The 24,369-nt window shown below is 42.3% G+C and overlaps 2 protein-coding genes across 4 annotated transcripts in view; one reads left to right on the forward strand and one right to left on the reverse strand.

Annotated features, from left to right (window-relative positions):
- Positions 1-8,932: 8,932 nt before the first annotated feature.
- LOC307234482 (retinoic acid receptor RXR-beta-A-like) lies at positions 8,933-18,750 on the forward strand. Of its 3 annotated transcripts, XM_080006216.1 has the most exons (12): positions 8,933-9,036; positions 10,193-10,393; positions 10,624-10,777; positions 10,955-11,134; positions 11,950-11,973; positions 12,100-12,260; positions 13,953-14,082; positions 14,750-14,879; positions 14,981-15,022; positions 15,217-15,308; positions 15,408-15,513; positions 16,951-18,750. In XM_080006216.1, the coding sequence occupies exons 2-12, from the start codon at positions 10,253-10,255 to the stop codon at positions 17,096-17,098; spliced, it is 1,308 nt and encodes a 435-aa protein (XP_079862342.1). In that variant the 5' UTR covers positions 8,933-9,036; positions 10,193-10,252; the 3' UTR covers positions 17,099-18,750. The 3 variants fall into 3 exon arrangements, with proteins under 3 accessions (XP_079862342.1, XP_079862340.1, XP_079862341.1); XM_080006214.1 differs by having other exon boundaries at positions 15,217-15,513; XM_080006215.1 differs by lacking the exon at positions 8,933-9,036 and having other exon boundaries at positions 10,129-10,393; positions 15,217-15,513.
- Positions 18,751-19,501: 751 nt separating this feature from the next.
- Positions 19,502-24,369, reverse strand: part of fhod3b (formin homology 2 domain containing 3b) — an 88,685-nt gene continuing 83,817 nt past the window's right edge. The window contains 4 exon segments of the mRNA XM_080005416.1: positions 19,502-21,661; positions 21,779-21,940; positions 22,114-22,300; positions 23,089-23,112. Of these exon segments, the coding sequence (XP_079861542.1) occupies positions 21,579-21,661; positions 21,779-21,940; positions 22,114-22,300; positions 23,089-23,112 (456 nt within the window). The 3' untranslated portion in view covers positions 19,502-21,578.

The following is a 24,369-nucleotide window of genomic DNA, read 5'->3' on the forward strand; positions in this document are numbered from 1 at the left end:
GGCCGATCCACTATTTAATACCAAATAACTTGAGTGATACTAGGATACGTATATTTGTACTGGAAATTAATATTTTGACTTAGTTACATTACATCATTCTGTTGTTGTCATGTTAAAAAACCCCAAAACATTTAAGCTCGGTCACATCTCTACATCCCATAAACAGTATGTTAGAAAGTATGCCAGTACCATGTGCTCCCTGTCCCAAATGGATTCAAACTAATTCATGGACTCAAAGTAACTTCTACTTATGTCGTTGCATCAGTCAAAACTACAGCATGTAATTTAGTTAACTACTATTACTTTACTATATTGTTATTATTATTATTATTATTATTATTATTATTGTTGTTGTTGTTGATATTATCATTATTATTATTATTATTATTATTATTATTGTTATTGTTATTGTTATTATTATTATTGTTGTTGATGTTATCAATATCATTATATATATATAATTATTATTTCTACAGTCCCATTGAGATCAGGATCTCTATTGCAAGGGAGTTCACATACATATAGTTTATGCTATTTATTACTTTTTATTTATGTGTAATGTACATTTAGACTGATATAGTTAACAGTTAACAGCGTATGTTTGTGATGACATATTCTTCAAAATGACTAGGAAAATGAAAGAAATCAGTTTTATGTAGAGGACACAAGAACAATTAAAATAACATTAGGGGTGAGAACACGACACGGTACTACAGTTATTATGCATCTGGATATTTACCTGCCGTTTGAACACACAGAATCCAGAAACAACGCAAGTAAAAATATTCGAGAGACGAGGCGATCCATCTTCCGTCTTAGATTCCCCTGCACTGGTCGGGGCGTTCGGTTGACCTGCCTTTCACTTAGTCAGAAAACCCTGGTATGACTACGTTGGTAAATAATCGCAGGCCCTCCACCCCGCCCTTCCCCCCTGCGATGCTCACTTTGGGTAAAATCCCTGCTCTGGACTTGTCGACCGTGGCAGTTTTCAAAACGAATGGATTGACATCATTTTCAATGTGAGATCGGAAATATTTGTGTCTAAACTATTTTAAATATACAAGAGAAGGGATAATTATGTGCGATGTCGCCTGAAGAGTGAAAACACATTGTTCCAACCGACTTTGGTTCCGTTTATTTGTGTCACTGCTTGACTTGTGTCTCTGCCAGATATCTGTGTGTTGTGTTTGCTGTTTCACAATGTTTATCCCCTTTCTCATTGGACTCCAGAGGAAGGCTGGCTTTTCCCTCCGGTAAATCATGTGATTTCCGAGAGATCCCCTCTACTCCTGTCCAACAGAAATGTATGTCCGTCCTGCAGTGACGTTGTTCAGAAATGATCTTTCGTGGTGTTTTCATAAGATACCCAAATTTGTCAAGGAGATTATCTTGCTTTGTTGATATTTCAAATTAGGTCTTGGCGGTCTTGAAGATGTTATTATCCAATAGTATTTCATTGATTTGTACTTATCTATCCTGTCATTAGTCATGAGAGGAGTCATGGTGCAATGAATGAATGAACAAAGCTCATAACGTCCACCTATTGTTGATTCCTTTCTTTTGAGGTTCAGGAGGATGTACTGTATGTGTGTGATAAGTTGTCACTACTCAATCGCATGGTTTGGGAGTCAAATGTGTTTAGGGAGCAGTTCCTGCAACATTGATATACTGACAATTGCATCTTAGAACATATTTTTTTATTATATTTTTCATTTTGAGTATGCATTCAACAGAAGTACAAAAAAAACCAACCATCCTTAAATGTCTCATTCTTGTAGGAATGTACAGTACATTTCCCATATAATATCAGTCAAGTATGATTTTGGATCATGGAAGAAAACACATGTTTAATATCATTATTAAAATATATGTGCAGAATATTAATATTTATTATCATAATTTGCACCTACGATGCACTGCAGACAAAATTGCACAATGTGCAAATAAAGATGAAGCACTTCAATTGCCTAATCGTCAGATGTACTTCTCTGCTCAGAAAGGTTCCCTTGAAACAAAGTTGAATGGACAAAGTTTCATCTGATAACATTTAATTTGTAGGAAGGCTGGACTTCCTGTCAGCTCGGTGCGTGGTGCCAGTGAAGAGTCGAGGGTGTGATGTCCATCCACAACTCCTGGATTTGCAGAAATAAACAAGAATTGCGTTTGGACAATCAACGCTCGACTCCCTGTCACGTGAGCTGCAACTGCAACACCGTGGGTGCCACCTGCAAGAGGAGAATTCACACAAGATATATTAAAAAAAAAAAAAAGAGTAAAAAAAAATAAAAAATCTTTTATGAATAACATTCTCAGAATTTTTGTTAAATCCTCTTGCAATTTCATGGTAGAATGAATTAATGAATTATGCCAATATAATAATAATAATAATAATAATAATAATAATAATAATAATAATAATAATAATAATAATAATAGAGAGCAGCTTGCAGACTCTAAAATGTGTATTGCACTCAAGTAGTCAGTACTAAGCTTCTAGTGCTATGTACTAAGTATAATATTGTCTTAAAAAAGGAATGGGTTTAAATTCTAACTTAAGTGCCTTTTTTGGGCTTTGTTATGTAATTATTGAAACAATTTTGTGTATTAATAATACAAGAAAAAAAAAACTATTGGACCATGAAGTCCCTTTTTTCAAAGAATGAATCCGCATTTGTAGATGAATTTAGCAACACAAAAGATATTTTCATACTTACAGATAATGCACTTTATTACCAGTCGGTAATAAAGAAACAATTGTCCCGAAAGTGTTTTCTGGCAAAGGTCCCTATAGTGAAATTTAATCTTACTTTTTTTTTTTTCCCCAGGCGTAGCTTCAAGTTGTTAGTCCACACACCTCCGCATCCATCCTCGACTGCTGCTCGTCTGTTCTGTCCATGTCTCTCTTCCCCCCCTTCCCTCTCTCCATCTCATTTCATGCAGGACTGGGGTTACCTAAGAGACACAGCCTCAATGGAGAAAATCTCCTTTGCTACAATTAACTGTGAAAGTGACAGAGGGCAAAGAAGGAGTGAACGACAGAGCATCAGCTTCAGAGGAGGGGAAGGAGGGAGAGAGAGATGGAGAAAGACGGAGGTGCACATGGCAGGTGGAGATATAGAGAGAAGGTTAAAACAAAATACTCTGACCCCTTTCACAAACCTCCCACCTCAAGAGTAGTCGTGTTGCTGCAGGTTGTGATGCTTTTAATGTTTAAGAGAGCCATTATAGATTACATTCAATTGAATGTTTTAACCTTAAACATTGGTATTTGAAATCAATGTTTCAAACCTTTAGTACAAGTGCATTCCATGTGATTTTATCCAGATAATTTTAAACATTGCATATCCATATATGTGTGTGTGTGTGTGTGTGTGTGTGTGTGTGTGTAAATATAGTGTTAATGAAGATGTTGAGTCCTGATCGTCTCTTTAGAGTCTTTAGAATGTTTTAATGTAGTTTAATATTTATAGGCTACTAATCTACACCCCATACAGTAGCATCCCATGCTTGAATTAGGATTAAGGCCAAATTAGCTTGCATTACAACCGACCCGAGTCGAAGCCGAATTGTGTTACTTATCCTAATCTCCAGAAAGTCTGCGGAGAGGGGAGTGACCGCCGGGTTACCATGGCGAGGTGTGCACAAAAGGGTGTGGCGTGGGAATGCGGCCCAAGGGTCAGGAGTAAGGGTAGGGCGGGTCAGAGGTCAGAGGCAGCTGGACAGCACAGAAGAAGGGATGATGGTGAGAAAAGGAGGAGGGGCGCTGGTCCGGCAGCTGACTGACTGGACCCAATGGGACATTAACATTGAACTGATAGGAGCCTCTCGGACCGGAGCCTTTCAGGAGGAAAACTGAGCTATGACACAGTCGTGTCTAATGGTCCATGGTAATCGACCGGTGACAAGACACGCAGTGGGAAAGAAAAAGACAGCTTTCCCAATTCACAAGTGCAAGCTCCATTGCTGTATTGGGCCTATGTTATTTAACGTGTTATAACAGAAACATCCATCTATTGAATCATCCATGTCACCTTTATTAAAAGAGAACAGAACATTACATACGTAACATTTAAACCCCTCGTTCACATTCGACCTCATTAAAAATGTAGAGTAAACCTTGAGAGCCATCCTGGTAATAAATGCATAAATCAGCATTTATTAGATGGCCCTCAAGGTTGATTTAAAATAATACACTGCCCGTGTTTTTCATGGATGAGTTTGGATGAGAACACATGTTAGCTCGGAATCAATCAGCATACATTTCATTTTCGACAATTTTAGTCGAGGGCAACAAAATCATAACTTGAATGACAATCTGTTTGCGGTTTGAGCTGCTCTTTTTTTTTTTTTTTTTTTTTTTTTTTAACCTTTAAAGTGTGTTCATGCCACGGCTGATGGTCAGCGGCTGCAGACGGGGAGGCCGCAGACAGGAAGGCGAGGCCCCGCGCGCTGTCTTGCACATGGCTAGTGAAGGTCATGTCAGGGGTGGGGGTGCACCCCGGCGATCTGAAAAGAAACAATTTGAGGGTCCGCAGTCTCCCCGGTCCCTGGGGTCAATATGCAAATGGTCACCCCCGAGTGAAAGGCGTGGGGGCAGATCAATTTTCTCACATCACTTTCGCTGCCCATGACTGTGAATGTGGACGCCCACACCCTCGAAAACGTCTTGATATTCAACGAAATTCAATTCCAACAAAAGAACGGGCAGCTGCGGGAGCCTCTCTAAAAACTTGAATGTGGGAGTATGCTGAATGTATGTTCTAATAAAGGCATTCAACTAATTGTCTCTCAAAATTCTCTCAAAGTCTGCTCGGCAGATAGGAAAACTTCAAATCAAAGCATGAATATAGGGGTTGCAGGATATAACGTGAAAATCATGGCACTCATTGAAAACTCCCCCAACCACAATCTTCAGCGGGGTCGGTCCAGGCCTCCGTGGTGCTTTCAGGTGTTTCCACATGTTTGGCAGATGAAATTGAGTTTGTTTATCTCGGGCAAACCGACCCACTGGCGCCCCCCGGTGGCCTCTACGGCCCCTGCGACTCCACAGTCATTCTGGCCCTCCGGCCCGTGCCCGGGGGCCCAGTTGTGGTAGCATTGTCCCCTGTCCGACCCGGTCCAGAACCAGAAGTCGAAGCTGCAGGTGTAACGAAGGCCGAGCCAGGCATAGGGCGACGTCGCTTTCTCGGTCGCCATGGCGACCTGCTCCTGAATCTCCGGGTTGGTGACTGAGACCAGGGAGACGTGATGCTCCCTGCAGTACAGCAAGGCCTCGTTCCACGACATGTTTACTCGAATTAAAATCAAATTGTCTTTGGGGGGGGAAACAGGAAAGAGAAAAATGAAGATATGTTATGAAAAGAGGTCACGTCTATGAATAGAGACACTGGTTGTTGTTTTCTATGCATAAATTATGTAAGATTACCAGAAGTTGGACCTGTTGGGGGGGACTCTGTTGTGTTAGAGGAGGATACAGTTGTTGTAGGAGGGGTGGCGTTGTAGGAGGAAGTATTATTTGCAGTCATTTGGACAGTGGCGGTCTGGGGTGGGGAGGGTATTCCAGTCGTAGTTTCATTTTCCGCGGTCTCATTGCTGAGCTCGGTGCTCGGGTCAGGAGACGACACTGGCGCGGCGATGGTCGGCGTTGTGGGTTCAAAAGTGGAAGCAGCACTTTGATGTTGCGCGCTGCCAGTTGTCGGTGATTTTGTCGTTGCGTTCGCGGTAAATGCGTGAGCCGTCGTCGTTGCGCTCACACCCTCCGACCATGTTGTATTGATGGTAGTAGGAGCCGGTGTCGGGACTGATTTAGCTGCTGCGGGGACAAAAAGAAAAAGCAAAGGCATTTGAAAAGAGCACGACGACAAAACCAACCTGAAAGGATCCGTTTGGTTTCAAAGAACATGGAGTATACCAACCCCCTTGACAAACAAACTTGTGATCGGTGTTGCACCCGAGGTCGTTCCAGCGGCCTTTATCCCTGAACACGGCCACCACGCATCTCTGGTCGGTCTTCTGGTAGTTGGGCTGACCGCTCCTCCAGAAACGGAAGGGAGAGCCGCTCCCGTCCGACCACGCCCAGGGATCCTCGAACAGGCCGATCCACACGGACTGCGACCGGGACGCGTTCTGCACGGCTCCGTTGTCCTCCGCCGACCGCACGCTGACCAAGTCGCCGGATAAAGCCCTGCAGTGATCTTGGGCCTCTCTCCACGATTTGGTGGCGTCAATAAATGTGCGACCGGCTGTTTCATTACTGCCTGCAAGCGCAAAATATCACCAGAGCAAGTACAGTAATGTTCAGGGTGGTGGTCTGCATCATGGATTTATATGTATACGTATGGTTTATATGACTTACCTTCACAGACAAATCTTCGTTGGGTGTTGCAGTCGCTTTCAAACCATTTACCGCCCGGATTCATTGCTCCACAACCGTCCGTGTCTCCGTCTTGCGGTTCCCCTTCCTCCCAGTTCACAAAATCCACCTCCTCACCCGGCGACGACCAGTGCCACGTCCGCACGTCTCCGAGCTCCAGTCCGATCCAGGCTCGGGGCAGCTTGGCGGGAACCGAAGAGATCAACTTCACCTCGTCAGATGAGTTTCCCACGGTCGCCAGATCTGTGTACATCTCCCTGCAGAAGGTCTTTGCCTCCGTATAGTTCTTTGGAAAGTTGACAAAGTGGTATTCTGGAGAGCTGAGGGCGGAGGAACAAAATCCTGTGGAATTGCGACAGAGAACGACAAATGGTGGATGGACAGGAAACGCTTTGTTCCTGAGATTGGCTAGACTGCAATTTATTCAAAACAATAACAAAACAAACAGATTATTTTAAAGAGCCCATTACATACAAACCTGACACGATCAATACCCAGGGAATCATAGTCCTTTTAATCATGCTGAATCTCGATCGTGGAAACCGCAAAGCAGGCGTCGACTTCACCATCCGCTAAAGCCTGGATCTGCACTGGGCCGCGCGTGTTGTGTCCTCTCGCTTATATAAGAGGCAGCGAGTGAAGGGCAACAAAGCATCCGACCAGCCGAAGCGACACATGTACCGGTCTATTCAGGAATGCTGCTCGACCTGTTTGCAGCGACGTCTACGAGGGCGCCACGCCGGACCTTTCCCTCTTACGCCTACCTAGTGTGACGCTTGGAATATGAGAAATTATATCTAAACAGTTGTTAAAGGCCACACTGTGGGAAATAGGACCCCCCGGGGACCGTAGACGCCAGATATCACATTAGATAGGTTATGATAAAGACAGTCCTGAAAAATGATGTTTGGAGGCAGCTCGGTCATTACTTAAGAGGTATAGTTTTTACCCACAATGGAGACCACCATCGATATCGATCAATCTTGTTTTTTTTTTATGTGGATTGTTCTATTTAGTGCTGTTTTGTTGTGCAGTTTGGGTGCAAACATTAATACATCTGTATCCATCCATATTTTCTGTGTTCTCACGTCATTTAGCCCTTTGCCAGGTGTTGGGGTTGATCATTGTTGAAAAACTCCCAGGACAGATGTGGGGTTTTGCATCGATCGGGAAACATGACGTGAGAGTTATGGATCCAAATCACAGACCATAAAACCAATAAATGTGCAGTGTAGCACCAGGGTGACCTCCATCTTCTCTGAGCAGAGTGAGGGAGGGGCAATGGGAGGCCTGCTCATCCTTTACAGGGTTAAAAATATATTATTATGAATATTATGATTCATAATATTCATAATAGTCATAATAAACGAAAAAGACTAAATATGATTAAATATAAGATAACACCTCTTCTGAGTTATATAATAATAACAACAAGAATAATAATAGTAGTAGTAATAATAATAATAATAGTAGTAGTAATAATAATAATAATAATAATAACAACAAGAATAATAATAGTACTAATAATAACAATAATAGTAGTAGTAATAATAATAATAATAGTAGTAGTTATAATAATAATAATAATAATAATAATAATAATAATAATAATAATAATAATAATAGTACTAATAATAATAATAATAGTAATAGTAATAATAATAATAATAATAATAGTAGTAATAATAATAATAATAACAATAGTAGTAGTAATAATAATAGTGGTAGTAATAATAATAATAATAGTAGTAGTAGTAATAATAATAATAATAATAATTATAATAATAATAACAATAATAATAATAATAGTAATAATAATATTAATAGTAGTAGTAGTAATAATAATAATAATAATTATTATTATAATAATAATGGTAGTAGTAGTAATAATAATAATAATAATAATAATAATAATAATTATTATTATTATAATAATAATAATAATAATAATTATTATTATTATTATAATAATAATAGTAGTAGTAGTAATAATAATAATAATAATAATTATTATTATTATTATAATAATAATAATAATAGTAGTAGTAATAATAATAATAATTATTATTATTATTATTATAATAATAATAATAGTAGTAGTAATAATAATAATAATAATAATAATAATAATTATTATTATTATTATAATAATAATAATAATAATAGTAGTAGTAATAATAATAATAATAATAATAATAATTATTATTATTATTATAATAATAGTAGTAGTAATAATAATAATAATAATAATAATAATAATAATAATAATAATAATAATAATATATTTCACCAGTCTGTGGTATCAATAAGATTAAAATAATGATTAGAAAATATTCTTTATAAACGTATAAATTCGTTTTTTATCGTATTAATCAAAATCCTTATCTCGTCGCTCAGGTGTCACGTGACAGCGCTATGTGGTTTTTTTCTTCTCCCATGATGCACCTCGGCGCAGAGGACGGGACACTGGCATGGAGCCAACATGGCCGCCTTTCAGTGTGTAAACAACAACAGCGTCAAGTTGAAGTAAATTGGGATTTTACATTTTGGAGACAAGAGTTTTTTTTTTTTTTTTTTTAATACGCCGCGTCCTCCTGCGTCTGGAAGCCGAGGAAACAAACACCAGCGATGTGATTTCAGCCATGTGTTGAAGGTTATTCTCGGTAAGTATTGCATAATTTATTAAGATCGCCCTCGATGTTGCCATCTTGAACGGCTGGATTTAGCGAAAAATAACTAGCTTAGCACGTAGCCGCTCGGCTAGCCAAATGTGTAGCTGGCATGTAGCAGCCTGCTAGCTCGCTGCTTCGCGGTGGTTATTGTTCGGGTTTGAAAATCACATGCAATGTCCACCCGTTGTAGCCTGTGAAAACCAATCTGTAAACGGGATGCCGTGTTTTGATTTCAGAAACACCCCATCGAGTCGTAACAGTGGCCAAACCTATCCCAGCCAGTGCTAACTAGCGAGCTAACGCCAGACGCAGCATGTTGCTAATAGCGAAGCTGCCTCACATTAAGTCGTTTCACGTCAACAACATTCGCAAAAAACGTGATACTACTCTGGCGGGTTTAGTAGATTTAAGTGTTTTTAATTTGTTTTCGGTCTATTTTCTTCAATGGTCTTTTTGTCCATGGGCGCTAGACTTTGTGACGGTTTTCAACGCGGACACGTAATAAACATTTTACGACGTTCTGCGTGCTCTAGTTTCCCAGGCTAGTGGTGGTTAGCTGGCTGCGTTAGCTGTTGAATACAGATCGTGTGGTTTTAAATAGTCAGAACCGAGTCTAATAATTATGTATTTCGGTTTTAACTGTGTTTATGCACATTGGTTATGGGGTGGAGCAGTCAACGTTCGCATTTATGTTTAATTTATGTCAAAATAGATGCATGTCTCCATAGATCCATACAATACATTGAGTGAATGTGTACGGATGGATCCTAGCATAGAGAGGTGGAAACTGGATTCATTCCAGAAAGGAAAGGGCGACGTTATAGCAGCTCATGGCAAAAATATATAAATAATAAAGTGGAGTGACAAGAACAACAAATAGAAAGAAATACTGGCAGTATGCCATCAACCTTTGAATAAACAACACTTAAAAAAAACTGCAAAATGGGAAAATTAACTAAACATTTAAATGGCAATATGCAATAAACCTTAAAACAGACTCATGTAGAGAAAAATGGCGATACGTCGACGTAAAAATGATTACACCAAACGTCCCGAAGGCCTTTTAAATTTAGTTTTTGATGAATGTCTTTGGTGAGGTCTTTGAAGCGAAATCCCCCTAATTTCTCTGTGACTTTTTTCCCCCCAGATAAATATCCTTCTGACGGACCGTCATCAACAGCGCCATCTCCCCGGTATCTTCACAGCCATGTCCTCTCAGCAGCCCATCAGCTCTGCCTCCAACAGCCCCACCAACCTCCTGGGTTCCCCCTTCTCCGTCATCAGCCCCTCGCTTGGGTCTCCGGGCGTCACGTCCCCGCTCGGCTTCGGCGCCATCGGCGGCAACCAGGTTGGGGCAGCATTCGGGCTTTTATCTTGAGTATCTTGTAGCATTTGGGCTGTTTTTTATCGCGGGTTACACTGTATTGGTCGTCCTTTGAAATTATAATAAACCAGAGGGCGTAGCCTACCTCTAAACTCCTTTCGCTGCTTTTTCGTGACAAACTATAAACGCTCTCTGTGTGGGTGTGTGTGTTGTGTGTGTGTGTGTGTGTGTGTGTGTTGTGTGCGCCCGTGCAGATCAGTTCTTCAGTATCTGTGTCAGGGATGCACTCGATCAGCAACTCGGATGACGTTAAGCCTCCGTTTGGGCTGAGGCCAATGTCTGCCCACAGCCCAGGGATAATGCTGTCCCAGAAGCGCCTCTGTGCCATCTGTGGAGACCGCTCTTCTGGTAAGAACAGGGTCACAAGAGGCCAACCATGTTTTTAAATCCGTGGCAGTTTAGGAGGGGGATAATTCCCGTATTTTTAACTTGTCTCCGAGGCCTTTCGTAGCCGTTTCTTTACGCCTTGCTGTTTCGATACAAGCAGGCCTTTGAGTTCTCTTTTATTTTATTTAATCTTTTCAGGAAAACATTATGGGGTGTACAGCTGCGAGGGCTGCAAAGGCTTCTTCAAACGCACCGTGCGCAAAGACCTGAGCTACACCTGCCGGGACAACAAGGAGTGTCTGGTGGACAAGCGCCAGCGCAACCGCTGCCAGTACTGCCGCTACCAGAAGTGCCTGGCCATGGGCATGAAGAGGGAAGGTAGGAGAGCAGGCCCGGCGAGAACAATGTAGATTCATACATTACATTAAAGTGCAATAGTCAAATAGTAACAATAAAAAAGCTAAATGCATTAAATAAGAGTAGGTAGATATTATACTCAAATTAAATCCATCATATAAAGGAAGGCAGACTCTACTTTGAAGATTCACAGACGGTGCCTCTGTCACTCCCCCCAATCACCTGCTTTTAATTTCACATGTTTAATTTTGACAGGAGCTGTTGGGATAGAATTTGATTACTTACTGGATTCTGTGACGAACTATGAACAGTTATAAGGGCAAATATAAAGAGAATGAATCTCCAATTCTCTATAAAGTCTTTATACTGATTCCATATTAGCCTCTTTTCTGGTAAAATTGTAGTTTCTCTTTTTTCCTCATTTTTCCTAAACAAATATTAGGAGGGGTGACAGATATAGCCACCAGAGAGTGTCACGAAAATCGATCTTAAACTGGAACTCCAGGATCGGAGCCATCTCTCCAGCGGTTGGGTGCGCGGGACTTTTTGGGAGTGGATGAAACCACTGATGGTTGTTCGTGCTGTTTGAGATGCAGACCTGGTGCCAGTTGTGCTTCATAGTGGCAAACAGAGCGTATCCAATAAGAGTTTCTATGTTGTGTTGATCTAGAATTGTAGTTTTAAATGCATTGAACAGTGGGAGACTGCGACAACCGGGTAGGTTAATATAACTTTGTATATATAAAATAAATAATATATAAATAATAAAAATATATATGAAAAATAACTCCCTTTGCCTCTGTTTTCTCCTATTCTTTTTCTCTCTCCTTCTGTAGTTGTCCAAGATGAACGTCAAAAATGTAAGGATCTAAGAATGGGGTTAAATATGGGCAGTTGATGAGTATGATTGGAGATTCTGCATATTGCTCCCCCCGCCCTCCTCTAACCTCCTCTTCCTCCTCCTCTCCTCCTCCTTCTCGGCTTAGCGGCCCAGGAGGAGCGCCAGAGGAACCGGGAGCGTGAGGGAGAGCTGGAGTGCAGCATCGCAGTGAACGAGGAGATGCCGGTGGAGAAGATACTGGAGGCGGAGACAGTGGTGGAGCAGCGGACTGAGCTGCACTCTGACGGAGGCTCTGCAGCCAGCTCTGTGAGCAACAAGCACTGAATTGAACACATTTAATTGAAGTGGTGTTGGGTTGTTTTATTTTATTGTTTGCCCTTTCCACCATTAAAATGGTTTGTTTCATGAGGTTAGCTGCTAACAGGAAGGGGTGTGTGTGTGTGTGTGTGTGTGTGTGTGTGTGTGTGTGTGTGTGTGTGTGTGTGTGTGTGTGTGTGTGTGTGTGTGTGTGTGTGTGTGTGTGTGTGTGTGTGTGTGTCTGTGTCGATGACTTTGGGATTGACGCACTTATTATTTATTTTTATTATAATAAACTAGATATGAAGATGAATGTAAAATAGAAATAATGTATATAAGGGTGCTTTCACACCCTACCCTGTTTGGTCCGTTTTAATCAAACCATGGTGCGTTTACTCCGTTAGGCCGGTTTGTTTTGAAAGGGTAAGAACACGCAATTAATCTCCGGTGCGGACTAAACAATTGAACCATGGGACATGTGAGAACACAATCAGACTTTATGTAGGACATAATAAAGGAAGCAAACCAAAATGCAATGCATTGTGGGTCCAAAACGGATGTTGACACTTGTGTTTCCACTGTTCTTATTTGGTTGGAACATCAAATCATAATAATGAAATTAGGACCGCAGTCCCAATGCGCTGATGTTGCTCCATTGTTCCATTGTCTGTGACAATGTGATTTTGTTAAAGTAATTTTCCCCTGTTCATGTTTTTATTTAATTTTTTCCGGATTATGCATTGAAAGTAAATCTTCTCACCATCCCAGTGGCATTACAAGGCTTGATGTTAAAACTGAGGTATTTACCAATACATAAGTATAAATGTGATGCAGATTTCACACACTACCGGAAACCGCAGAGTTTTTTATGAATGAAAAGCCAAACGCCTCCATGGACACACGGGACTCCACCCGCGGAACAGACCGGCGGTCGTGAGTAAAGATCCCAGACATTGGACAAAGGATGTGTGAACGTGCATCTACTGTATATCATTGCATAACGACTGTGAAAAAGACTGTCTGGAAAAAGTGTGCCTGATCAGCATTACTGTACTGAGTTGAACAGCTTGTCTATACCTTTATTTTCCATTTGGACATTTGGAGTGCTGCTTGTGTTATGGCTTTTTAGTGTTTGTGATTCACGGTGTTAAAATGGAAGATGACCGAGTGTTCGCAGCAAAGCGCCAACGGTGACGTCACCGCTGATCTGATGAATTTTCCATTGGAAATCTTCTGTCCAATAGATGAACAACCTGTACGGCCGTGTGTCATTTGTTCACAAGTGTTGGTTGCTTAACACAGGACCGTGTGAACACTAACCGGACCTAATGAAAAATGCAGCAAAGTTGAATCGGACCAAATCTAGGGAACTATAGGTGTGAAAGCGCTCTAAATGACACTCGATTTAAAACCGCTTTTTATTATAAAAAAAAAAAAAAAATTGTTTGGTTTGTGGGTTAAAATTAAAAAATGTCTGGTGGTGCAGCCCTGTTTTAGATGACAAGGAGGCCTACAAGGCTTTATTTACGCTTGTGCTGTCTTTCAACTTAGTAGGCATATGTTAATGAATATATTATATTATTATTATTATTGAATATAATAATATTTTTCACTAAATAAAAACTGTAAATGCATGTATCTCAATACTTATTTAATTTGAACCGTATTTGTCATTTGTGTCGTGCGTGTGTGTCCTCCCAGCCTCATGATGCCGTGTCAAACATCTGCCAGACGGCCGATAAGCAGCTGTTTGCTCTGGTGGAGTGGGCCAAACGCATCCCCCACTTCTCCGAGCTGCCGCTGGACGACCAGGTCATCCTCCTGCGTGCAGGTAACACAGCCTGGATAGGTTTTGCGAATGTATATTATTTGGAATTCTGTAAAAGCGCAGTCGGAAAGTAAAATGCCACTAATGCCAAAGAGATAGAAGAGCAATAAATTCCATAGATCCTTAAATAAACGGCCAGGAAATAAAATTATCTGTAGTGGATTGTTCTGTCCCATTGTGTGCATACCAGAACATTTGCCAAATACCGTTATATAACAATAGATAAGGGGCGAATAAAAACAGCGATTTGGTTTGGGGTGTTGCCTATTTTATAATGACAGCCTTGCAGATTTGATCTGATAAATAATGAAACTGTACAAAGATGGAAGCCTCAGGAATTCGGTGAAGTTTCACGACTGCACAAACCAAGTTAACGTTTCCCTTCCACACCGGGTCGATGCAGCGTTTGAAAAAGAAATGTAACCATGCAGTGACATTATTATAAACACTGTGGTCGTGGCTTCCGGAGCAGGCTCGTTCCATTTGTCTCATTATGAATTTCTGTTGGAAGATGTGGCGATTAAAAAAGAAAAGGAAAAAAAAAAAAATGCGGGGGAAATTCTCCCGTTTCCGCAGTTCCTGTCGACATTCCATGATAGTAGCTATAAACGAGCCAAACTTAATCCACCTCCAACTTCAAACCTGTGTTTGTTTGTGTTTTTCTCTCTAGGCTGGAACGAGCTCCTCATCGCCTCCTTCTCCCATCGCTCCATCGCTTTAAAGGACGGCATGCTGCTCGCCTCCGAGCTGCACAGAGACAATGCAATGCACAGCGCAGGTGTTGCCGCCATTTTCGACAGGTAACAAAACCGATGGCGAACACACACTTTGCATTCTCTTGTAGAGCATGCGTGATTCTGTCTGTCCTTTTTTGGAATATCTCCACTTTCCTTTCCTACAGGGAGAGTGTCCAGAGCGCGGAGGTGGGGGCCATATTTGACAGGTGAGGCCTTTTTCTGGACACCTGAGCTTTTTCCTTTCAGTCGTTTATTATTTAACTCCAACTTGACGAGTTTAGATTTCTATTTGTTTGTTCGGCCATTCTGATTTTATTAAATATTAGTACCTTGTGACGTTTCAAGGACGCATTTATCGTTTGTTTTTATACCAACGTTTGTCGCCCATTTCCCCCCTTAGGGTTCTTACGGAACTCGTCAGCAAAATGAGAGATATGCAAATGGACAAGGCGGAGCTCGGGTGCCTCCGAGCCATTGTCCTCTTCAACCCAGGTACCCGGCGCCCCCAAGAGAAGTTCATCCGATTAAATCTTGATATTATCGCCTTCGTTTTTCTTTCTCCTGTTTTAATATTTTGGTCACGCGGTGCAGATGCTAAAGGGCTGTCCAACACCGGCGAGGTGGAGCTCCTGCGAGAGAAGGTCTATGCATCACTGGAAGCCTACTGCAAACAGAAATACCCAGAGCAGCAGGGAAGGTAAGAGCTGCACCAGCTGTGTTTGCTCGACTCCAATAAGAGCTGTTGTTATTGTTGTAACATGTTATTACAACAGTTATTGAGTGGTTATGAAACACTCGGAGCGCCGTCCCTCGTTTTTGGGAAGTGTCCGGTTTGGGAAGCTTTCAGTGCAGTTCAGGGGAGAAAAATAAATGAGGAAGTAAAATAATTAGCACCCGAGCGGTTTCGGTCAAATCCACGGTTCGTCTCACTTTTATCAATGTGATGAAATTATTTCTAAACAAGGCGACTTGAGCTCTGCCTCAAACATTCGTTTGTAGTTTACAGATCACACTCAGACTGTGTTTTACACCAATGTCCAAAGAATATGTCCAAATGTCCAATGTCCAAACAAAAAGAAGACACAAATTACTCGACCACTACTTACACTCGACTACCACTCGACTACCACTTGCACTCGACTAACACTCGACTACCACTTGCACTCAACTAGCACTCGACTACCACTTGCACTCGACTAGCACTCGACAAACACTTGACTAACACTCGACTAGCACTCGAGTATTGCAACTGTCATTGACAATACACTAACAACACATGAGTTGTTGATGTTGAATATCTGTTCAGTCGTTATTGGACATAATGAACTAACATGAAAAACAAACGACACCTTTTATTCTGAGTCCTTCCAGCATCTTGCACTTGTATCTGGTTGGATTTAAAAACAGATCATGTACTGAAGTTTGATGTTGCTCCAGTGGTTGATGTATGATTTGGTTCTTTCTGGCCTCTCATGTAAGTCCCTTTGGACAAAAGCGTCTGATCAACCAATAAATGTAAATGTTCAACTGGAAATAGGCGTAAGCCCGACCCGATGAACAGAACCTGATTTCTCCTCAATTATTGCATTTATCGTGGCACGGAGGAACCTTAACCCGGATGTGATCGTTGTGTTCAGACTGCACGTGCGCCACAAAGCCCAGCGATTCCGCCACAGACATTTGACCCGGAAAGGGTCGTTTGGGCAGATGAACAACGGTCACCGTGGCAACCACTGCTAAACACACGCACTTTTGGTGGTAAAGCGAGAGCGTTTTTATGTCGAGTTTGAATATAGTAAGACATTTGGACGGCACAAGAACCCAAATGGGGACTAATTTAAGAAAGTGTCCCAGAAGATGTAGATGGAGGTGTTTTCCGGCGCAGTAGAGCAGGTACTTCCTGTCTACCTACCTAAGTTGACCGTGCTGCTCGCCGCAAACTCTTGTTGTTTTTGTCAGCAATGACATTATTCCAGACGCATGTAAACACCTTAAACGCATTATTGTCTTAACCCGAATGCTGAGCCTGACACAACACAACGCCCTGAGTGTCGACTGCACGGGCGTCATGACACCCCTGGCGGTTTCCAAAACCTCTGGGTGGGAACTAATGCTCCGCCCCCTTCCCCGTCAGGTTTGCGAAGCTCCTCCTGCGACTGCCCGCACTGCGCTCCATCGGCTTGAAGTGCTTGGAGCATCTGTTCTTCTTCAAGCTGATCGGCGACACACCTATTGACACTTTTCTCATGGAAATGCTTGAAGCTCCCCATCAGTTATCCTAGGCAGGACGGGCGTTCTCTGGGCACCATTAGATAGCTGGAGTGGGACTGCACTTTTAGTTTTTTTTTTTTTGTTTTTTTTTTTGTGGATTCAACAATTTGTCTCACTGCTGTCTGTGTTCCACTATTTTTTTTAGTGCCTCACAGATTTGCTCTTTAGACCAAACCCAAGATTTGACATGATCTAAAAGCCGGTGCTATATATATTGACGAGAGAGAGAGAAAAAAAAACCAGAAATTCAGACGTAATTGAGGTAAAGAACTTATTTTTAAAATGGAAACTTTTTTTTTTTTTTTTTTTGTTCTGGAGCTAAAAAATTTGGGTAATCCATTTTTATAACTGTACACGTGTTTAGAGTCCCCGAGTCACAAGCTCCAGTTTTTTTGATTCCATGATCTTGAAGGCTTGTTTTTAAAAAAAGTAAGGTTCCATGGATCATGGGTATGCAATAAGGATGTAGTTTTCCCCCTTTTTTATAATTTGTAATTCAAATCGGATCACGAGGGGGTAAAAAAAAAAAAAAGATCATTTTTAATGTCTAATCTTGGTAAAGTATGTATTACTGTACCAAACACTCACTGTGTACTGTGTCTAAACATAGCTAGTGTATTTGGATTCCTCTGAGATGAAAAAAGAAAATAAATGGAACATCCTAACAGTTAAACCATGGATACAAAACAACTGAACAAGACCAGACTTGTTTTTTTATGTGTTGAGTGAGGATTAGCTTTATTTGTCTGGAAATATAAGATTAGTGTTGTTTTTGTTTTGTTTTCGTTTGTTTTTGTTTTTTTTCCTGCGCATTTTGTAAGTCTAATCACTTTGCAGTTAATGAATAGACTGCACTGCACACTTGCTATTTTTGAAACATGCTATTATAAAATGTCTGACCAACAAATGGTCACGCGTTTGTACTTTGGTGCTATTCAAGAGAGAAATTTTGACATTTATCGGGTGATTGTAGTCATTCACCAAACAACAAACAAATTATGCAAGTAAAAAATTCCCTAAATATTAAATGTAGCAATACAATACAAAGTGTATGCTGCATTTATCTGCCTGTCAGCCTTTCAGGGGTTTCACAAACGAAATCATTATTTGGTGGAAAGGGAATACTCAATTTGTAAGTTATACAATTATGGTACTGTGCAAAAATAATTGTTCAGGGAAAGTGCTTTATATGAATAGAATTGAATAATGAGATCAGGAGATATAAATTTGTGTAATTATCGGCATGTTCCCTTTTTTTTTTTTTTTTTTTTTAATTTCCAGCTCTAAAGCAGAACATGTCTTAGGTTGTACTGGATTTTCTAAGACTCATTCAGTGGAATCTTAGTCTCTATTTTTTTTTTTTTTTTTTTTTTTTGGTGCTCATTAATTGTATTCCCCTTCCCCCATTTATTAGATGGATGTCTTTGTCTCACTGTCTGTGCATTGTTTCTTAAAGTCAAACCATAATCATATCTACACAGATCCATGACACCCGTGGGCGTATGGGACACTTAAACAAGACCAAACTAGTTCTGTGGGCAGACTTTATGTGAACAGCGAACCCGGTGTATGACTCTGCCATCGATCCCGTACACTGTGGAACAGTTAAGTGACTTGCTGCATTGGTTGTGTGGGTTAATATAAAAGAAAAGGCTGAACTTTCCTCTGTTGTCTGACTTTTTTTTTGGTCAACTTATATTGAACTTATTTATTTGTATAGAAATCCAGTTCTCTCACCGCTCTAGACGGGCAGATTTTGGACGGTTTAACAGTAAAAACAAAGCAATGTGTCTTCAGGCCGAGTTGCATTTCATCCCTCTTAAATGGTGATGTTCGGTTAATGAATGAATTAATACTGCGGTCTTTTGTAATAAAAATTACACAAGATATAACAACACATCATGTAATAACATTAACTCAGTCACATTTAAATGCCATTTAAAAACATAGAATACGTTAAGGCAATTTGATTTATACATTTAATTTATGCAATATATAATGCTGTACTTGTGTAAGAAAACTACCCTTCCCAGTTCCCAGCGTTAATCTGCATCTCCAAATGAGTCTGGGAACAGAAAAGCAAAGAGATGAGGGCAAGTTTTTATGAGCCTCTTTATTTAAGTTATGTTACACAGGGTTTTTTTGCCGTGGGCGGCGGCGACACAGGAGAAGTTTGGTGTCGGCGTTCCACAGCGACTTTATGGCACAGGCAGCAAACAGATGCAGTAAACTAAGGAACAAAAAAAACGAGTGCAACAAAAATCAAAAGGCTCCTTCCGAGCGACGACTCGCTAAAATTGATCACTGCTTTCCTTTCAACTTTCAAGTCTGTGCAGTTCGAACATAATGAGACAAACCCCCCCCCCCCCCCCCCCCCAAAACAACAACAAAAAAAACAAAACGAGTTTCTCAGAATAAAAATGAACAAGTTCAGATCCCTATGGGGGAATTTTTCTTTCAACCATGCATGGCGTGGTGCATCTTAAATTACGCTTTTTTTTCGAATTTAGAATAATACTGCTTTTCACTATAATACACTATTCTACACAAGCATCTGATGGAAGAGTAACATTTACACAATTTTACAGTATTCTTCTGTGACTTTTTCCAAGTTTTTATTTTTTATTTTTTGTTTTTTTTTTCTTCTCTGTACAATCTGAGAATAAGGCTCCCTAAACTCACCTGGACCTAAGGCCGGCGCTCCCCCCTGCATGCTACAGATCGTCTATAAGGTGCTCGATAGTTTTTCAGGTATTTCTGAAGAAAAATGTGAGTCATAATCATGTGTGCTGCTGGTGCGGGGAGGACAAGATGCAAAATATTTTCCTAAAAGGCCGTATTTGTGTAACTGACAAGTGGATGGAATTATATTGCATGTAGCAAATATCTGCCAAAAAAAAAAACCCCCAAGAAACGCTTTTGGCGTGTAACAAATTTAGCCAGGGCTCTTCCAAAATAATTTTTTAACACAGTCTTGGAATCTTTAAAAAGCCCTGGTTGTCTTGCTTATAATTCTTATGAAGCTTAAATGTAAAAAAAAAACAAAAAATAAAAAAAGAGATTTACCTTTTGCGCAAATTGAATTGACATAATGGAAAACATCGTAAAAATAAAAAGTGCCAAAAAGTATGGAGATGAATCCGGCGACTACGCCGAGTTTCACCTGTTCTAAAGTGTGGAGAGAAGCTTGCATATCACAGTCCAGTAAAGGCAACTCAACACAGCCACCACGCAGCCGACACAAACGGTTTAAAGCGGAAAATGATTTGAGCTGAGCCACTTGGTTTCCAGGACTTAGCGCTTTTGAACATTTCCTACATTAAAATCACAACCAGCGAACGCACGACGCGTGTTTTTGGACGAAAAACGACGACTCACAGCTTGCCATAATAAAACCTCTCACCTCTCCGACAGCGGACCGGTAACATTTTCCAGATTTTCTTTCCTTTTTTTTTTTTTTTCTTTTTTTTTTTTTTTTATATATCCCTGAAAATGTTTTTTAAAATAAATAAATCTCTCTGAAAGGCACTCAGAAACTAGCGCTTCACCCTTCAACGGCCGTGCGACCAAATGGGGAATTTGTGGAGACCGCGATGCGTCGTGTCCGTATCAGATAATAAACGAGTGGTATCATCAGCCGTCTCACCTACAGCGACTCTATAAACTGGGGGGGGGGGGGGGGGGGGTTTGTGTTTTGTTTTTCTTCCCGTTCCTCAAAATTCCCTTCCGCCGGACCTCGTGAGACACCGTCGCTGCCGATTCATCGCCGCTTGTAGTGTATCCTCATATTCGGGGGGCGTCCGGGTTGGGGTCAGTGTCGCCAGGAGTTCACATTCCCCTCCATGCCTACGTAAATGTCTCCCTCCCTCCAGTGCAATTCGTTCCTCGTCTGAGCACCTTCGCGAGCGTAAATGAATATAAATATCAAAACTACCACAGTAGTACAGAACGGACAAGTCGACCCGTGCACCAAAAGCCGCCTGACGGGTGAACACGAAATGTAAATCGTATCAACTTTATTATTTTTTTTTCCTCGCTGAAAGCGCGCAACCCTCAGACCGTCACGAGCGGAGGTCGTGGTTTTTTTTTTTTTTTTTTTTTTTCTTTTTCAGTTTTTAGAGCCCGAGCTTCCTCTCCGCCAGCCCTCCCCGATGCCGTCGAGGCCGCGGCGACTCCGGCGCCGAGCGTCCGGAGCCGTCCGGGACGGAGCGCTGGGGATCCAGGGGCGACGGGAACGTCCTCCAGGACTCGGTGATTTGTTTCCCCCCGCGCTCTGCACCTGAGAGTGGAAGGTCGTTGGACTGAAAACAAAAACTTGCGATCCCATCCCTCGATTCTTCTTCTGGAGGCGTTAAAAAAAAAAAAATAATAATAATAATCTGTGTAAACCAAAATGAGGAGGGAAGAAGAAAAAAAAAAAAAAAAAAAAAAAAACATGGATGCGATTTTTGCGGTGCCGACGATGGTTTTTCGGAGAAGCCCGGGACCAGCTCAGACCTGCAGCTCCGGGGCCGTGGACAGACCCAGGGCGTTGGCCTCCTCTGACGTCAGGCCGTTCCTCAGCGTCCTCCTCACTGGGGCCACGGGAGAGAAGAGCAGACAGCATGTGAGGTAAGAGGGAGGGGATGGGAACTCCACCTGACCTCCCACCCGTCCCCGTCCCCCCGCCGGTGCGCCCGCCGGTCACTCACGCGACTTCCTGTTTGCCCTGGAGCGCTTCCTCTCGCGGGGGTGCGTCCTCTGGCCGGGGCCCTGAGTGGCCGACCGGATGATCCGCTCCATGATCTCGTCGGCCGCGTCGTCCGTGCAGTTCGCCGGGTCGTCGTTGGCCGTGCACCACGGAGGGACGTGCCCTGGGCGGGAGGCAAGAAGGATGATTAAAGATTAAAGACTAAGATTAAAGAAAAAATGTTGACGAGGGAAACATTATACGGTGATGAAAGAATCCGGCAACCAGCAGCATACGTCTAGCGGCACAGGACAGAATGTTTATTGGTTGATGAACACGGCGGGTTTATGGTTATACCTCTGGTGCCGCTGGCCCGGGTGCGTGCACGGAGCCCCGGCACCGTGCACGCGCCGCTCTCGCAGCCCGGCGCGCTGGTCTTCAGCACGGCCTTCATGCTCTCGTGCTCGGCGGCCTCCTGGGCGTCCTGCGCGCCCTGGGCCTGGGTGTCCTGCCCGTCCGGCGCGGCGCCGCCAAACTTGCCGCTCTGGAGGAGGAGGAGGAGGAGGAAGGAGAGGCCGTCGGCGAAGTTCACGGGTGGGACGCGAGGAATTGAAACATTTGGAACAGCCGGAGCGGCCAGCCGGAGCCCTGCCGAGTTCCTCTACGGCGCCGCCCTGCAGGTGGTTTGGTCCGGACGCAAGCCGCTGTTGGAGCAGCTTCGGCCGTGTTTTGACCATTTTTGGTGATGTCAATGGACTAATGCAATAATTTAGGGGTTGAACTGCACTCAAAACGAAAAAAATGACGTTATTTCCAAACAAACACATTTCATATTTCTATCTGTTAAAAGTGAAAAGCTCATATTTCCTGGACAAACGCATGCGAGTCAGTGTGAAGCCGGACGATCCTGGTTCAGGCGCGCCGCCGGTCCTTTACCCACGATTCCTTTCACCCAGGAAGTCCTATTCGTCGGACGGCGACTCGCGTCTAAATTCAAGATTTCCGAGTGCGAAGGAAGGCGCGGTTCCCACCGCGGTTCCCTCCTCCCCGGCGCGGCGTCACCTTTTTCCGCTCCCTCGGACGCTGAAGCTGTCAATCTCCCTAATGAAGCGACCGCTGGCAATCTCACAATAAACAACCCTGGTTATTGTTGGAGGGTAAGTCAGCGGGGAAACGGATCCAAGTCACCAGAGACACCGTCAGCATGACTATGCAGGGTTAGTCACAGCGGAGCGTCCACATTCCCATGCACACACACACACACACACACACACACACACACACACACACACACACACACACACACACACACACACACACTTATATCCCTACCTCGGGTTCATCTTCGCCCTCGCTCTACAGACAAACCGTTCAAAGACAAAAATGAATGAAAAAGACGTTGAAATACGTTATAATCGTTATAAGCGTGTTGCTGTGTTTCCCGACCGCTCTTTTCTACCGCGGCGCGCTGCTTTCCCGTTAAACGCCAAAACCCCACAAAACGTCACCAACACGTGGAGCTGTGCTTATCATTATGGTCTTACTCATAGATGCGAGACTCGGAGACGATTTGCACACGTTTCTTTAAACGACTGGGACGTCGTGAGGTCCCTCCAGCGTAAGAGTAATGACTCTGACATCATCACTGAGGACAAGGCATTCGCCGTAATTCATACTGAATGTGACTGATTTACATTTGTCCAAACAAAATCAATAATTTGGATAGAATGAAATGATTCCCAGGGAGAATCTATTCACAACTCAGAGCTGACTCTTCTGACTCTGTGTAGAGTAGAACGACTCTTTACTGAGTGACTCGTAAAGAACCCGACCTCGGGAAAGAGTCAAACCTTTCAACACACTCTCAGTGGGAAACTTGAGTTGTTATTCTGGGCGGAACTGATGATTAAGATGAATTAGTACAGTAATTTTGATCGTGCAACACAATAACGTTCCCATTATTTATTCTCTCAAATTTGGAAAATGCGCAGGGCACACCTGGCCAGCGTGGCACAGCGGTTGAAAAACACTGTTTTCCACCCTGGTGCACACCGTGGAAGTGCAGATTTTTATCGGAGACGCTGTATATATTTCTGCAAAGCTGCACAATTTCCTACTTCTGTCAGAAGGTGAGTTGTTGACGCAGAGTTAATTTTATTAGATTTTTTTATCAGATATTCACATTTATTTTCTTGTTTGCAGATTGTTTCTTTTTTATATCGGTAATAATCATTTCTTCTGTCCGTGTTTTTGTCATAAAATGGTATCAATATACAACACGCAAAAAAAGCCTTGTTATACAGTTTGTTTTCTGAAGTTTGGACTTTTAAATGTATCCCTCGTGATGGAAGAAGATGTTGCGACGGGGGCTTGTTATTCCTCCACCAGGGACATCCAAAAGTTTGGGTTTTCACACCGTGATTAAATTAGGCTCCTTTTAACCCGAGACGGGGCCCCCGCCGAGGCCCCTATGGGTCCGACGGGGTCGTAAATCCTGCAGGGAGGGTTTTTTTTTTTTTTTTTGGGGGGGTCGGACCTCGGCCCGGGCGCTGCAGCTACAGAAAGGGATCCACCGAAAACATCTCGCCGATTGTTGTTACAGTAACCGACTAG

This window comes from Zeus faber, assembly GCF_960531495.2.
Source record: "Zeus faber genome assembly, chromosome: 8".
Classification (NCBI taxonomy): domain Eukaryota; kingdom Metazoa; phylum Chordata; class Actinopteri; order Zeiformes; family Zeidae; genus Zeus; species Zeus faber.

Bases quoted from the DNA above. Each gene is read 5' to 3' on its own strand.
- LOC307234482 (XM_080006214.1), top strand. From the start codon at position 10,253: ATGTCCTCTCAGCAGCCCATCAGCTCTGCCTCCAACAGCCCCACCAAC. The intron at 10,394-10,623 runs GTTGGGGCAGCA...GCGCCCGTGCAG, and splicing joins GCGCCATCGGCGGCAACCAG to ATCAGTTCTTCAGTATCTGT. The intron at 14,083-14,749 runs GTAACACAGCCT...TTTTCTCTCTAG, and splicing joins GGTCATCCTCCTGCGTGCAG to GCTGGAACGAGCTCCTCATC.